General features: G+C 44.7%; 1 protein-coding gene across 3 annotated transcripts in view; it reads right to left on the bottom strand.

The window, feature by feature from the left end:
* inpp5b (inositol polyphosphate-5-phosphatase B) overlaps positions 1-16,980 on the bottom strand; it is a 282,881-nt gene that overhangs the window by 86,757 nt on the left and 179,144 nt on the right. The window contains exon 1 of one of the 3 annotated variants that reach the window (XM_041212441.1): positions 4,591-4,701. The exons of 1 other annotated variant lie outside the window; for it this stretch is intronic. In XM_041212441.1, the coding sequence (XP_041068375.1) occupies positions 4,591-4,618 (28 nt within the window). In that variant the 5' untranslated portion in view covers positions 4,619-4,701. Of the gene's footprint in view, positions 1-4,590; positions 4,702-16,980 lie in introns of those variants that run through there. One more of the 3 variants, XM_041212443.1, reaches the window with a different exon arrangement.

Raw genomic sequence — 16,980 nt, forward strand, 5'->3', positions numbered from 1 at the left:
CGCTAGCGCTGATGTTATTTCTTCAACTGAAAACAATGGAGCTCTACCAAGGTGAGCTGTCCCTGGCTCCAAAGCTGATTTTTGTAACAGGGGTGAACGGATGTTATCTGGGGCCATTTGGTTGTGAAAGTTGCCTCCTCCATTTCTTAATTAGATTACATGATGGTGGTTATCCTGTGGCATTGTTGTGATGTCCTAAATTCCAGTCCTTAACGGTATCAGTTCTGTTGTAGGCAGCACTGTGATTATAACACAATTTCAATTGCTTGAAACTCTGTATTGTTGGAGAAGTCTCTCTGTTTACCAGTAGAGATTGTCTGTCTCCCCATTGGTGTAAAAAATAAAGATTGCTTGACGTTTGAACAAAAGACCCTGTGTCGAGTGTTGGTTTAAAATACTCCACAACAGATGGAATACTCCCCACTTGCCTGGATGAGTGCAGTTCCCACAACACTCAAGAAGCTCAACATCGTCCAGGACAAAGCCACCCACATGATTGGCACCACATCCACAAACATTCGCTCCCTCTATCACCGACGCACAGTAGCAGCATTGTGTACCATTCACAAGATGCACTACAGGAATTCACCAAGGTTTCTTAGACAGTACCTTCCAAACCCATGGCCACTACCACCTAGAAGGACAAAGGCAGCAGATAGATGGGAACACCACCACCACCTGGAAGTTCCCCTCCAAGTCATTCACCATCCTGACTTGTAAATATATTGCTGTTCCTTCACTGTCGCTGGGTCAAAATCCTGGAACTCCTTTCAAACAGCACTGTGGGTGTACCTACACCACATGGACTGCAGCAGTTCAAGAAGGCAGCTCATCACTACCTTCTCAAAGCCAACTAGGGATGGGCAACAAATGCTGGCCCAAGCCTACAATCCCACGAATAAATTTTTAAAAAGTAGCAAGTAGCATTCACGCCACACAAGTGCCAGGCAACGACCATCTCTAACAAGAGTGAATCTAACCGTCTCCCCTTGACAGTCAATGGCATTACCTTCATTGAATTCCCCACCATCAACATCCTGGGGGCTACCATTGGCCAGAAACTAAACTGAACTGGACCAGCTGTACAAATACTGTGGATCAAGAGCAGGTCAGAGGCTGGGAATTCTGTGGAGAGTAACTCACCACCTTGCCCCCCAAAGCCTGTTCGCCATCTACAAGGCACAAGTCAGGAATGTGATGAAAATCTCTTACTTGCCTGTTGAGTGCAGCTTCAATGCTCAAGACGTTCAACACCAGCCAGGACAAAACAGCCCATTTGATTGGCACCCCATCCACCAGCTTCAACATTCATTCCCTCCATCATCCACACACAATGGCAGCAGTGTGTACCATCTACAAGATGCACTGTAACAATTCACCAAAGCTCCTTCAACAGCATCTTCCAAACCCACGACCTCTAAAGTCTAGATGGACAAGGCCATGGAAACACCAACACTTGCAAGTTTCCCTCCAATTTTCACACCATTCTGACTTGCAAGTATAATGCCATTCCTTCACTGCCACTGGATTAAAATCCTGGAACTCCCTTCCTAACAGGACTGTGGGTAAAAAACAAAAAAACTGCGGATGCTGGAAATCCAAAACAAAAACAGAATTACCTGGAAAAACTCAGCAGGTCTGGCAGCATCGGCGGAGAAGAAAAGAGTTGACGTTTCGAGTCCTCATGACCCTTCGACAGAACTGTGGGTGTTCCTCCAACACATGGACTGCAGCAGTTCAAGAAACAACTGATCACCACCAACACCTTCTCAAGGGCAATTAAGGATGGGCAAATTCTGGCCTTGCCAGTGAAGCCCATGTCCCATGAGCAAATTTTTAAAAATTATGTGGTGATTAGTAAGCCTGGTCTACAGCACTGGATTTGTACTTCTGGAATATAAAGATTGTTTGCAAATTACAAGGTGTTCTGAATAGATTCTCTTAAGGGAAATTTAAACGGTTGAGAAAATCATAGACTAAGTTCTTTGTGATTGCAATTCTCATCAGAAAATACTTCAGCAAGAAGATCAAGAGAAAATTTTCACAATCACTCTTTCAAGAAAGAGAGATGTAGACAGAAGTCTGCAGACATTTGAACAAACTAAATAAAACACTCACTGGATGGTGTATTCTGAAGGCTGCATCTGAATGTATGTTTAAATATGAAGGTTCAGTATCTATCTACCTTAGTGGGATTGCAAATAAGCAAGTGACGTGCATCCTGACAGGGAGAATACATATAGTGCATACAACAAAAGTGGGCTTGTGTATTTCTCAATTTCACGATTTAAGTATGGTGACCACTTACCCAGGTGACCAATGCAACAATTCAGTTTAAGCGCACATGCCACAGCACTTTGTGCTCACAAAGGTGAAGGCTCACTTATTCTGTGCAGGCATTTTAACAACCTCCAAAAGGGCTACAATATAGTGGGCAAGGAGTGAACGCTCATTACAAGCTTGCAACGTGTCACCAGCAATAATGGCAGACAAACATTTTTTTAAAAATTGGCATGCAGTGGCCATGCCAGAAACAGGCATTAATCTATTTACATATGGAAATAAGGAGCCTGACAACTGTTTCATCTTCCCACCAGGTTTTGTGTCATCAGTAAACTTGGAAATATTACATTTGGTTCCCTCATCCATATCATTGATAAATATTGTGAATAGCTGAGGTTCAAGCACTGATCCCTGCAGTACACCACTAGTCACCACCTGCCACTCCGAAAAAGACCCCTTTATTCCTACTCTTTTTCCGCTCTGCAAACCAATTCTCAATCCATGCCAATATATTACCCCCAATCCCATGTGCTTTAATTTTACACACTAAGCTTTATCAAAAGCTTTCTGAAAATTCAAATATACCACATCCACTGGTTCTCCTTTAGCTATTCTGCTAGTTAAGTCCTCAAAAAGCTCAAACATGATTTCCTTTTCATAAATCCATGTTGACTTTGTCTAATCCTGTTGATAATTTCTAAGTGCTTTATAATAGTCCTTTATAATAGACTCTAGCACTTTCCCTATTACTGATGTTAGGCTAACCTAACTCCCTGTTTTTTCCCTCCCTGCTTCTTTAAATAGTGGGGCTACATTTGCCACCATCCAATCTGCCGTGACTGTTCTGGAATCTACAGAATTTTGGAAGATGACAATCAATGCATCCACTAGTTCCATGGCCAGCTCCTTTAGTACTCTGGGATGTAGTTCATCAAGCCCTGGGAATTTATTGGCTTTCAGTCCCATTAATTTCTCCAGTACTATTGTTTTAGTAATACTAATCTCCTTCAATTCCTCCTGCTCACTAGGCCCTTGGTTCCCTGAGATAGTCGCTACCCAACCACCCCAGCAATCACTGCTGTTACCTCCCAGACTAGTTGCCTTCCTCCCAATCAGCCTCGCTCCCTCATGCTTCAACATGTGAACTGCCCACAGCACAGAGACTTTGGAAACGGTACTGCACAAAACTGGCAGTCAGGCATGAGGACTCGAAACGTCAACTCTCTTCTTTTCTTCTCCGCCGATGCTGCCAGACCTGCTGAGTTTTTCCAGGTAATTCTGTTTTTGTTTTGGATTTCCAGCATCCGCAGTTTTTTTGTTTTTAACAGAGCAAACATTTGCCTGTCAACAGCCATGCTTTCTTTCAGCCATGAGGTAAGGGACAGCAAGAATGAATTTTAAGTAATCATACCAGTTTGTTTTATGGATAGAATAGAAGAGAGTGAATGATTAAACTTCAATTGCTGCTTTCCATTCACTCTACAGCTATATAAAAATACCCCATGCTGAACAAACATTAACTTAACGACCAAACAACCCATCAGAGAACAGGTCTATTGATATAATAGTACTATCACCAGGGAGCAGCAGCCAAGTGAACAAAATAGATCAATGTAAAAAGCACTGAATTCCCTCTGCTTTAAACCACAAATTCTAATACCCCAGCCTTAGAGTTAATAGACAGCCAAATACAAACACACTTAGGCAACAGCATTTGTGAAAATGTTGCCACAAATGGCAGCATCAGGGAGCAATTTTGTTGAAACTAATCGCAAGTTTTTATTTTAGTTTGCTGAAACCTCCACACATTTTTGACTATGCTTCTCTTTCCTCAAAGTGTGATTTGGAAAAGTTTAATTTGACTTCCTTGATTAAGTATCTTCTATGACGATTCAAATCACAAAGAATTCAAGTCAGCCTTCACGTTCAGTCTCGGTGGGTGAGAAATTGGTCCTCCTTCACCCATTTTCAGGGATGAGGAAAAAGAAGGAATGGGTAGGGGCAAACAGAACCTGTGTTTATATTTACTGTTAATAGCAAAGGCAGCTTTTTAGGTGTCCCTGAAACAACTGAAACTCCAGCTTCCAACTTCTACCAGTGTTCCTCGTAAACTCTGCAGCCAAAAGTGGGCCGGACAAATTGTTAGCCCCAGCCAGAGAGACACTGCTCACGAACAGCAGTGCCTGCCTCTCAAATACGATTTGATATCTTGTGCTCAACTAGAGACCACTTGATAACTGGGAACCTCAAGGAAGTACAAACCACAATAACAGCTCTGAATGTAAAAAAAAAGGGAAATGTTTCTACCTGAATATGGTGCAGCTTCTGTGGACATTTCACAGCTCAGAGTTGCATTCTGCCATCAGCTTCTTAACCAGTTCCTGCTTATACAAAGGTCCTGTGACATCACTGCACTCGTTTTACAGGCGATACTAGTCAATCACTGAGCTACTCATCCACTGAAGCCCCAAGTACACCACACACAACAAAAACGCACAAATACATTTATTAGACCAAATGAGACACGTTATTAGAAAACTTGATCACTTTCCAACTCTGCCTTTAAAGTTAACACAATCAGAAGGGAAAATCAAGAGCTTAATGAAATAGTGATTTAATCTCCAGTGCTCCTTTTTCAGGCAGTGGGAATGCAAATCTTATGTTTACAAATGTATGACGCATAAGGCTTAATACCCACAACTACTACCACACACAGGCATTGCTGGCAAAGCGATTATAGGAATGATATCGCATAGGCAGAAGGAGCATTATCCACTCTTGTCCTGAGCTCCTAAAAAAACAATTAAAAGACTTCCCCTGGGTACCTGCATGAGATCCAGGGCCAACAGTGAGGTGCATTTGAGGGAAAAGGGTTGGGGCAGAGGGCTTTATCCTTACTCTAATCCATCACTGAACAACAAGAATCATAGAATCATGCAGCACAATGTTGCCGCCTTCTGCTCGGATCCACTGTCGGTGAGCAGACTGATCAACATCTGCAAGCATTTCAAAGTGGCCTCGGGAGCCAAGATAAATCATGGGAAGAGCGAGACCACATTCCATGGGAACTGGGCTGACCGATCCTTTGTCCCCTTCACCGTCAGGTCAGACAGCCTAAAGGTGCTGGGGATATGGTTCACAGGGGCCAGGGCATGCGTTAGAAACTGGAAGGAGCGAGTGTCCATGGTGCAAAGAAAACTGGGCATGTGGGAGCGATGCTCTCTCTCCATTGCGAGTAAGAACCTGGTCATCAGGTGTGAGGCACTCTCGCTGTTGCTGTACGTGGCATAGGTCTGGCCCATTCCACACTCCTGCGTGATAGTGATCACCTGAGCCATCGTTCGCTTTATCTGGAGGTCAAAAATGGATTGTGTCCACAAGGACATGATGTACAAGCCTCTAAATAAAGGGGGAAAAAATGTGCCCAACATTGCCCTCATCTGTCGAAGGGTCATGAGGACTCGAAACGTCAACTCTTTTCTTCTCCGCCGATGCTGCCAGACCTGCTGAGTTTTTCCAGGTAATTCTGTTTTTGTATTGCCCTCATCCTGATGGCTGCCTTTGTGTGCAGCTGCACCAAGCTGTGCATAGATCCTCGGTATGCAAACACCAAGTGTCACCACGTGCTGAGGTTCTACCTGTCCCCAGTGTTGTGAAGGATGGGTCTGGTCACGCTCCTGCGGAATGCTCCAAGTAGTTGGACCGTGCTGTACCACCTGTCCCTCGTGGAAAAATTTATGCAGAGAAACACCTTTGACCACAAGTCCATCAGGCAGTGGTCAGCACGTAACGTCTTAGAGGCCCTGCGGGAAAAGGAGAGGGTGGATCCTGTGGGATGGTTCCCCGAGCAGACTGTCAAAGTCATTTAGCAGAACGCCTCATCGCCAGAACTTTCCAACAAGCACCAAGAGGTAGCTTGGCTGGTGGTGAGAAAGGCCCTCCCAGTCAGATCCTTCCAACACGCCAGGAGTCTCACCCCCTCTGCACATTGCCCTCGAGGTGGCTGTGATGGGGAAGAGACCGTTGTTCACCTCCTTGTGGAATGTGCCTTTGCAAAGAAGGTTTGGAGAGAGATGCAGTGGTTTCTGTCGAGGTTCATCCTGAGCAGTTCTGTGACACAGGGCTCTGTGCTCGACAGGCTGTTCCCAGGGACACACACCAAGACAAACATCAACTGTAGCTGATCATCAACTCGGTGAAAGACGCTCTTTGGTCTGCCCGAAACTTGTTGGTCTTCCAGTGCAAAGAGTTGTCCCCGACTGAGTGTTGCAGACTGGCACATTCCAAAGTCCAGGACGACGTGCTGAGGGATGCAGTAAAGCTTGGGACAGCCACCGCAAAGGCGCAATGGGGTAAGGTCACTGTCTAAGGCCTTTCTGCCATAGTGCACTGAGGGGCTGGGAAAGGTATAGACCCCTCAGGCTGTATGGCTCACAATAAATGCATGCAGTGAATACTAATTGTATTATAATTGTACTGAAGCACCTCAGAGTGCAACATGATTTATGTTGATAACTCCAATACCATTGCACTGACTGACTGTCTGTAATGACCATATTGAAATGACTGTAATATTCATTGATTGTATTGAAGTACCTCGTGATCCATGTGTAAAAGTTGAAAATGATTGTATTTTTTGTGATGGCGATTTAAAAATGTTTTGTAATGTTCTTTCAGATATTTTATGAATAAAGTATTTTTTTTTAAATGCAGCACATGAGGAGCATATATCCAATTTTCTTGTGTTGCACCTGTTTCCATCAGCCTTTTAGATAACCCATTCCAGATAGTAGCAACCCACTGCCCAAAAACAATTCTCCTCAGCTCGTTCCACCCACCCCTGGTTATTTTGCTAATTACTTTAAATCTGTGTGCTCTGGTTACTGACAACACCCCCTGCCCCTGCCCCCAGCCCTCACATCCTTCTCCCAAGGCCCTCCTGGCCACCACCCATCCCTTCACCGGTGGAAACAGTTTCTCCCTTTCTGCTTTCAGGCATTCATGCCTTCGTTGCTTCTAGGCTTGATAATTCCAACGCACTCTCTGGATGGTCTCCCACATTCTTCCCTGTGTACTCTGCTGCCCGTGTCTTAACTCGCAGCAAATTCCATTCTCCTATCACCCCTATGCTCGGTGACCTACATTGGTTCCCAGTCAAGCAAAGTCTTTATTTTAAAATTCTCATCCTTGTTTCCAAATCCCTCCATGGCCTCGGCACCCCCATCTCTATAATCTTCTCCAGCCTCACAGCCTTGGGTTTATCTGCATTCCTCTAATTCTGGTCTATTGTGTATCTCCAATTTTAATTGCTTTACCATTGGTGACTGTACCTTCAATTTCCCAGGCCCCACCCACTGGAATTCCCCCATAGACCTCTCCATCTCTCACCCTGGCTGATCAGTGCTAAACTTCATTTTATAACACTCCTGTAAAATGCCTTGGAATGGCTCATTATGTTAAAGGCACTGTATAAATCTAAACTGTTGTTGTACGCTATCAAAAATACCTTAATAAGTGTGAACATTTATATTAAATCTCCCTTAACCTTCTCCAAGGAGAACAATACCAGGTTCTCTGGTCTCTTCAAATAGCCGCTCTCATCTTTGATAGCATTCTGATAAATCTCTGCATCCCTCCACGGCCTTAGTACTTACCCTAAACAGTGATGCCCAGAACTGTCCACAATGCTTCAGCTGAGGCTTAACCAGCCATTCATAAAGGTTTAGCCTAATTTCCTTGTTTTGTTTTATCCCCTGATTAGAAAGCTCAGGACCTGGTAAGCCTCATCACGTTGTTCTGCCACCTTCGAAGATTTGTGTAGGAGCAGGAGTCAAACTTCTGATTTTGAAAAAAGGCACTCGGACGATAGGAATGGTAGAGAGCTGCGCTCTGGGAATTGGAGGTCTGTATTATTGAATGAAGCAGCCTGAGGCTTACTCTACACCTGATGGGCTCAGTGCACTAGCACAAGCAGGGAACACCAGATAGTGAGATATTTGGCCCCCATGATAAAACACATTTTAAAATTTGTTGGCATTGTACTGGCAGCTAACAGTCCTTCACTGGCTGCTAGAGCTTCCTCCCTCCCCAACTCATGCTGCTCCCAGCAAGTCACGCACGACATACTTGGAGCTCCAAACAGACCTTGTTTCATCAGGGGGCGGAATCTTATGACCTTGTCGCGGTGGAGATGTGGCCATAAAACGAAGCGAGATGTTCGAAAGTCCACTGACTTCGACGGGACCGTAAACTTCCGCCGGCGTAAAATTCCACCAAAGGGGAGTACGTTTAAGTACAGGTCATGATGAGTTGGGATTGCATTATTTGTCAACTGTGACCCAGTCTCCCTCTATCAGATACATGAAAATGGGGCTCTGTGATCCTGGTGTCAGAATAAAGAGAGCTAGTTTTAGCAATGGGAGTTGCCAAAACCAGCTTGTCCATTCAAAGTATACACAGGAAAGCATTGCACTGACATAGCTACTTGAAACTTGGTCAAGTACTTCAGAATCACAGCGTGCAGAAGAGGCCCTTTGGCCAATCGAATCTGCACCAACATATGAGAAACACCTGACCTACCTACCTAATCCCATTTACCAGCACTTGGCCCATAGTCTTGAATGTTATGACGTGCCAAGTGCTCATCCAGGTACTTTTTAATGGATGTGAGGCAACCCACCTCCACTATCCTCCCAGGCAGTACATTCCAGACCGTCACCACCCTCTGGGTATAAAAGTTTTTCCTCACATCCCCCCCTAAACCTCCTGCACCTCATCTTGAGCTTATGTCCCCTTGTGACTGACCCTTCAACTAAGGGGAACAGCTGCTCCCTATCCACCCTGTCCATGCCCCTCAGAATCTTGTACACCTCGATCAGGTCGCCCCTCAGTCTTCTCTGCTCCAACGAAAACAACCCAAGTCTATCCAACCTCTCTTCATAACTTAAATGTTTCATCCTAGGCAACATTCTGGTGAATCTACTCTGCACCCTCTCCAGTGCAATCACATCCTTCCTATAATGTGGTGACCAGAACTGCACACAGTACTCCAGCTGTGGCCTCACCAAGGCTCTAACAACTCCAACATGATCTCCCTACTTTTGTAATCTATGCCTCGATTGATCAAGGCAAGTGTCCCATATGCCTTTTTCACCACCCCACTAACATGCCCCTCTGCCTTCAGAGATCTATGGACACACACACCAAGGTCCCTTTGTTCCTCAGAACTTCCTAGTGTCATGCCGTTCATTGAATACTTCCTTGTCAAATTACTCCTTCCAAAATGTATCACCTCACACTTTCAGGATTAAATTTCATCTGCCACTTATCTGCCATTTGACCATCCCGTCTATATCTTCCTGTAGTCCAAGACACTCCACCTCACTGTTAACCACCCGGCCAGTCTTTGAGTCATCTGCAAACTTACTAATCCTACCCCCCACATAGTCATCTATGTCATTTATATAAATAACAAATAATAGGGGGCCCAGCACAGATCCCTGTGGTACGCCACTGGACACTGGCTTCCAGTCACTAAAGCATCCTTCTGTCATCACGCTCTGTCTCCTACAACTAAGCCAATTTTGAATCTACCTTATCAAATTACCCTGTATCCCATGTGCATTTGCCTTCTTTATAAGTCTCCCATGTGGGACCTTGTCAAAGGCTTTGCTGAAATTCATATTAACTACATCAACTGCACTACCCTCATCTACACACCTGGTCACCTCCTCAAAAAATTCAATCAAATTTGTTAGGCATGACCTCCCTATGACAAAGCCATGCTGACTATCCCTGATCAAACCTTGCCTCTCCAAGTGGAGATAGATTCTCTCCTTCAGAACTTTCTCCTATTGTTTCCCTACCACTGACGTCAGACTCACTGGCCTGTAGGTCCCTGGCTTATCTCTACAACCCTTCTTAAATAGCGGAATCACATTAGCTGTTCTTCAGTCCTCTGCACCTCCCCTGTAGCCAGAGAGGAATTAAAAATTTGGCTCAGAGCCCCTGCGATCTTCTCCCTTACCTCCCTCATCAATCTGGGACACAAATCATCCAAACCTGGAGATTTGTCCACTTTTAAGCCTGGCAACACCTCCAATACCTTGTCACTCCCTATATCAATTTGCTCAAGAACCTCACAGTCTCTCTCCCCATGTTTGAAACCTTCATCCTCATTCTCTTGGGTGAAGATGGATGCAAAAGCCTTCCATTCAAAATGTTGTTACCAATTTATTTACAATGAAAGACAATCCCAAACTCAGCAAATCATTGATGAAGAGGTAATCCTTTTCTGGAGGCTACAACCAATCATAATTTTGAGTCACTACTAACGGGGTCACTGACGATTGATACTTCTTGATGTGGCGTGGCACCATATATTGTTGCCAATAGACTCCGGGAAAGAGCTGCCTGATTATGATTTCTTCTGTTGCGTCCTCTTCGTGGTCCCACTGGCTGTTGGCTCTGACACAATCTGGTGTTGTTTCTCCCTTTAACTCTCAAACGCTTGGTATCAAAGCCAGGCATTAACTTTATTATTTGTTCATGGGATGTGGGTGTTGCCCATCCCTAATTGCCCTTGCTCACAGGGCATTTAAGAGTCTGGAGTCACATGTAGGCAATGGTTTCACGGTCATTATCAGACCTTTTAATTCCATATTTTTATTGAATTTAAATTTCACCATCTGCTATGGGATATTCCTACTTGCCTGACCGTTAGGGTTGCTACCTGTTCAAGTTTGGTTTGAATATTCTGACTGCTGCATCCCAAACTTTCTAAAATGAAAACAGGGCAGCAATTTTTTCCATTTGCTTCTGTGCCTGTGAGTTTCAGGTTAGTAGGGCTTAGTTAACTCTCACTATCAGTAAAGCCAACATCAGTTCTCAAGCCTCCTCCTTTTCTCCCCACTATTTAATTTTGGGCCTGACCAAAGTGGCCAGTACTCACTGCCAGTTCTGACCCAAAATAAAAGCAGGCATGGGTAACAACCGATGACAATGTGGGTAACCTCCAACAATTTTCCTTAATTGTTACTCTTGGGGGGTCAAAGCCAACCCAACAGATTCATCATGTACAGTGTGGTTACTGTACCTCTGAGTAACACCTATGTTTATTGTTATCTTTTATTTCATTATCTTTTCACTCTTCGATGGTTATTTTAAGTTACCCATATTGTTTAGAATAGATATATATCTTGCTGGTCCTACAAATTTACTTCTGCACTATAAAAGTTTAAAATTCAGGGTATGTAGCTATATTGTCTTATAAACTTTCTTTGCAGATTCCTATGCTCATGAAGAATTTGCCTTTAGATGACTGTAGCATAGAGCAATATTAGTACAATGCAACCACATAGGAAATTTAGGGACAGTCGTTTGGTAGTACAGAAATTGAGTACTGCTGAAAAAAGTGACACGTCTAAGCTTTTTGTCTTGCATTCATCAGGACACTCACATGAATACCAATATGAGGGGGGGGAAGCAACAATTTATACTGTATGTGAAGAGTGCTGATTGGTTGGCAATGGTGTTGCCATGGAGAATGCACCACTGATGGTGAATGACAGTTAACTGCCAAGCATTGTTTGAAATTTAAACTAGGCAGCTTGACCCTGATTGGTCAAGGCATTGCCCTGAGGAACGAGTCAGTGAATGGCTGTCACTCATTTTGTTTGGCTGAAAGAGGAGCAGTGTATGTACATGTTCTTTCTGTCTGCAAAGACAGGGCCTGTGTATTAATATATATATCTTCCAGTGCACACAAAAGCACCACATTGTGAGCCTGACTGATGATCTTAAACTGGTTGTCAGTGTAATGCTTAGCACACTGAGGATTATTTAGCAAATGTTGTCCAATCGTGGAATCACATCTAAACTGTGTTTTGAGTTTTGGAAGCACTGGTTGGTTGGGTACGGTCTGTATCCTGTCCATTGCAAATAGCGGCTGGGATATGCTGTTTGATACGATCCGCCATCTTTGGGATGTACGGCCTACATACCTACCATCACGCTGGCACTGAAATTCATATATCACGTTACTCATTTGTGTGATAGGCAGAACGTCTTTTTGGCTTGGCGGCAGCATCCTGTTAGTGGTGAATATCATTCATGTTGCTACTGCATAGCAACATCATGAAACAGCTAGCTTCACCTGTTGCTCACATTTTTGAGATGCCTTGTCCTTCCAGAGTAATCTGAGGTAGACTGGGCACATTTCAGGGCCAAAAATGACGGCCTTAGGCTCATTCCTGAGTGTGCGTGATATACAGCATAAAATGATCTGATCAGGGTCACCATTATCCTGCAGGATGCCTTTGATGCGCCCTATTTCAGCATCAAGCTTGCCTGGTGTGCAAATGGTTTGGGCCCTATTTACAAGGTTGCCAATAAGGTCAATCTTATTGCACATGGAACTGTAAGAATCCCAGTAGTGACCAGTGAGGGTAAGCTTGCGGTAAACCATGGTAGAGAATCCCCTGGAAGATGCCTCAACCAGTACGTCTTTGTTGGAATGATACCTAACCTCCTACCCCTCGCATATTTCCGATATGTGGATGATACATTTGCTATAATTAAACCTGCAGCTGCATGTAACAATTTCCTTACATGTCTTAATGGGCTCCACCTTGCGTTCAAATTCACCTATGAAATGTAGCAGTCAAATGAACTCCCCTTTCTTGAGATACCAGTTGAGAAATCTGCCAGGAGGTTCTCTACCATGGTGTACCCCAAGCCTACACTCACTGGCCAGTATACACATTGGGATTCTTACAGTTCCACACGCTATAAGATTAGTCTTATCGGCAACCAAAAATAGGTCAGTCAAATCCCTGTAATCTTACAAACAATTAAAAACTGTGAGAGGGGGTTGGGGAAGGTTAAAGGGGGAGGGGAAGATTGGAGGAGGGAGTGGGGAGAAGGTTGGAGGTAGGGTTTGGTGGGGGGTGGAGTTTGGAGAGGGGGTTGGGGGGGGAAAGGCTGGAGAGGGGGTTGGGGGAAAGGTTGGAGGGGGGTTGCGGGGGGAAAGGTTGGAGAGGAGGTTTGGGGGGAAAGGCTGGAGAGGGGATTTGGGGGGAAAAGGTTGGAGAGGGGCTGGGGGAAGTTTGGAGGGTGCTTTGGGGGGGGAAGGTTGGAGGGGGTTGGGGGTGCATTGGAGGAAGGGTTGACAGGACATTTGGAGAGGGGTTGGTGGGGGGAGGTTGGCAGAGGGGTTGGGGGGAAGATTGAAGGAGGGATGGGGAGCAGATAGAAGAAGGGGTGGTGGGGGAAGGTTTAAGGAGAGCGTAGGGGGCAAGGTTGATGGGGGTTCGAGAAAGGATGGTGGGGAGTGGGGGGGATTGGGGGAAGACTGGTGGGGTGATGTTGGGGGAAGATTGGAGGTGGAGTTTGGAGGGATCATTGGGAGGGAGATTAGCTACAGATTTGAATTATTTTTGTAAATGTTGTGATTTCTTTGTAGCCACTTGCCTAACATCAATTGATTGCTCTGTGATTAATTATCCTTAGAGAATCAGCATTGAGCCTCCAAATTCACAATGGTTACAGTCACTTTGCCTATTGCATACAGGCATAATGAAAGAAAGACAAAACCTACATTTATACAGCACCTTTCACGATCTCCCAAATTGCTTTACAGTCAATTAAGTACTTCTGAGTTGTACCCACTGGTATAATGTAGGCAAGGTAATGTATTTAGTGGTTAGAGCTTCCAACTCAGAAGGTTCTTCAAAGGTTTCCACAAAAGATGGGTTAAAATTCCTGAAGCATTTTGAATCTTGAAAATCCAAGAGTTGTTAAGACTGGATGCTGAAAGATTAAGTATTTAAATCACGCAGAAGACAGACTACAAAAATAAAGCTTACTAAGCTTCTGGGCACAGATGTTAAGGTAATAGTGCAACAAAACAGAAGACTAGTGTATGTGCAAGGTTAGTTAAGACAAGGCAACAAGACCACCAAAAAAAAATCAACTGCAAATGAGGACTCATTACAAGTGCCCCTGAGTATGCCAGAGGAACACAGATTGGCCAATGGCACAGCAGCTAATCTACTATAAAGGGACATGCTTATGCAGCATATGCTCAAATCACAAGCATCAATACTGGAATTAACCAGTGATATATGAGTACAAACAAAACATTGCTAAGTTTGCTCTTTAATCTTGAGCAATAAGCTCTCAAATGAATCTTCCAGGTGTAACTTTTAGGAAAAGGGGAAAAAAATTGTTGGATAATCTTCATACAGTATATTAATTACATATTGGAATGCCAGATACAAGGATCATCTGAAATGCAAAGGTAACCCCTGGCTATTTTTCTCTGCTGCAAACCTTTTCCTTAGGCACCTCTCCTCTGTTTCTTACACCATCACCTCCAACAGTAAGTAGGAGAAGCTTATGGACATTTTTGTCACCTAGGATCAAGACCTTCCAACAGCTATCTCTGCCACGGACCTCCCTTCCAATAGCTCACTGGGCCAAATTTGCTCTAAAGTTCTCTCCTGCCCTAGACCAGAGCAAGTATCTGTTTTCTCCCCTCAGGCCCTCTCCAGGCTTAGTTTGTCTATGAGACCCACTTCCTGCTCTCTCAACCCTAATCCCAAAAAAACTACTGACCACCCAGCTTCTCTTTCTAGTCCCTATGTTAGCTGATATTGATAAAAGTTTTTTTATATTCATTCGCAGGATGTGGGCTTCGCTGGTTGGGCCAGCATATATTGCCCATCCCTAGTTGCCCTTGAGAAGGTGGTGGTGAGCTGTCTTCTAGAACTGCTGTAGTCCATGTGGTGTAGGTACATCCACATTGCTGTTAGGAAGTGAGTTCCAGGGTTTTGACCCAGTGACAGTGAAAGAACGGTGATATATCTCCAAGTCAGGATAGTTAGTGACTTGGAGGGGAACTTCCAGGTGGTGGTGTTCCCATGCATCTGCTGCCCTTGTCCTTTTAAATGGTTGTGGTTGTGGGTTTGGAAGGTGCTGTCGAAGGAGCCTTGGTGAATTCCTTCAGTGCATCTTGTAGATGGTACATACTGCTACCACTGTGCATCTGTGGTGGAGGGAGTGATTGTTTGTGGATGTGGTGCCAATCAAGCAGGCTGCTTTGTCCTGGACGGTGTCAAGCTTCTTGAGTGTTGGGGGAGCTGCACTCAACCAGGCAAGTGGAAGTATTCCACCATACTCCTGACTTGTGCCTTGTAGATGGTGGACAGTCTTTGGGGAGTCAGGAGATGAGTTACTCATCGCAGGATTCCTAGCCTCTGACCTGCTCTTGTAGCCACTGTATTTATATTGCGAGACCATGTCAGTTTCTGGTCAATGGTATCCTCCAGGATATTGACAGTGGGGGATTCAGTGATGGTAATGCCATTGAACATCAAGGGGCGATGCTTGGATTCTCTCTTGTTGGAGATGGTCATTGCCTGGCACTTGTGTGCTGCAAATGTTACTTGCCACTTGTCAGCCCAAGCTGGATATTGTCCAGGTCTTGCTGCATTTGGACATGGACTGCTTCGTTATTCGAGGAGTTGCGAGAGGTGCTGAACATTGTGCAATCATCAGTGAGTATCCCCACTTCTGATCTTATGTTGGAAGGTAGGCCATTGAAGCAGCAGCTGAAGATGGTTGGGCCAAGGACACTACTCTGAGGAACTCCTGCAGTCATGTCCTAGAACTGAAGTGACTGACCTCCAACAACCACAACCATCTTCCTTTGTGCTAGGTATGACTCCAACCAGTGCAGAGCTTTCCCTGATTCCCATTGACTCCAGTTTTGCTTGGGCTCCTTGACGCCACACTTGGTCAAATGCTGCCTTGATGTCAAGGGCAGTCACTCTCACCTCACCTCTGGAGTCCAACTCTTTTGTCCATGTTTGAACCAATGCTTTAATGAGGTTAGGAGCTGAGTGGCCTTGGTGGAGCCCAAGCTGGGCATCAGTGAGCAGGTTATTGCTAAGCAAGTCCTGCTTGATAGCACTGTTGATGACCCTTTCCATTACTTTACTGATGATTAGGAGTAGACTTATGGACTTTAATTGGACAGGTTTGGATCTTGAGCAGAAATTTCCTCCAATTAAATATTGGGAAGACTGAAGCCATTGCCTTTGATCACATCCATAAACCCTTATCACAGGTGCAATCCCTCTCTTTTGCAACTGTCTGAGGTTGAACCAGGCTTTGCAACCTTGGAGTTATATTTGACCCGGAGATGAGCTTCCAACCACATATCCACACAATCATGAAGACTACCTATTTGCACCCCCATGACATTGCTTCACTCCACCCTTGCCTCAGCTCTTTGCTGCTGTGGAGTTCATTCATATTATTTGACCTCTACATCTGACAATTCCAATGCACTCCTGGTTACCTTCCCATGTTCCATATTCAGTAAGCTTAGGGTCATCCAAAACTCTGCTGCAAGTGTCCTAGCTCCCACCAAGTCTTGTTCACCCATCACACCTGTGCTTGCTGACCCCACGTTGTCTCCCAGTTAAGCAGCACCTCAATTTTAAAATGATCATCCTTATTTTCCAATCCCATCACAGCCTCACACATTCCTATCTCTGTAATTCCTCCAGCCTCATGACCCTCCAAGATATCTGCACTCCTCTAATTCTGGCATCTTCAGCATCTCTAATTATAACTGTTCCATCATTGGTGGCTAAGCCTAGGTGTTAAGCTCTGGACTTATGGGCATTAATT

Source organism: Carcharodon carcharias, chromosome 19 (assembly GCF_017639515.1).
Source record: "Carcharodon carcharias isolate sCarCar2 chromosome 19, sCarCar2.pri, whole genome shotgun sequence".
Classification (NCBI taxonomy): domain Eukaryota; kingdom Metazoa; phylum Chordata; class Chondrichthyes; order Lamniformes; family Lamnidae; genus Carcharodon; species Carcharodon carcharias.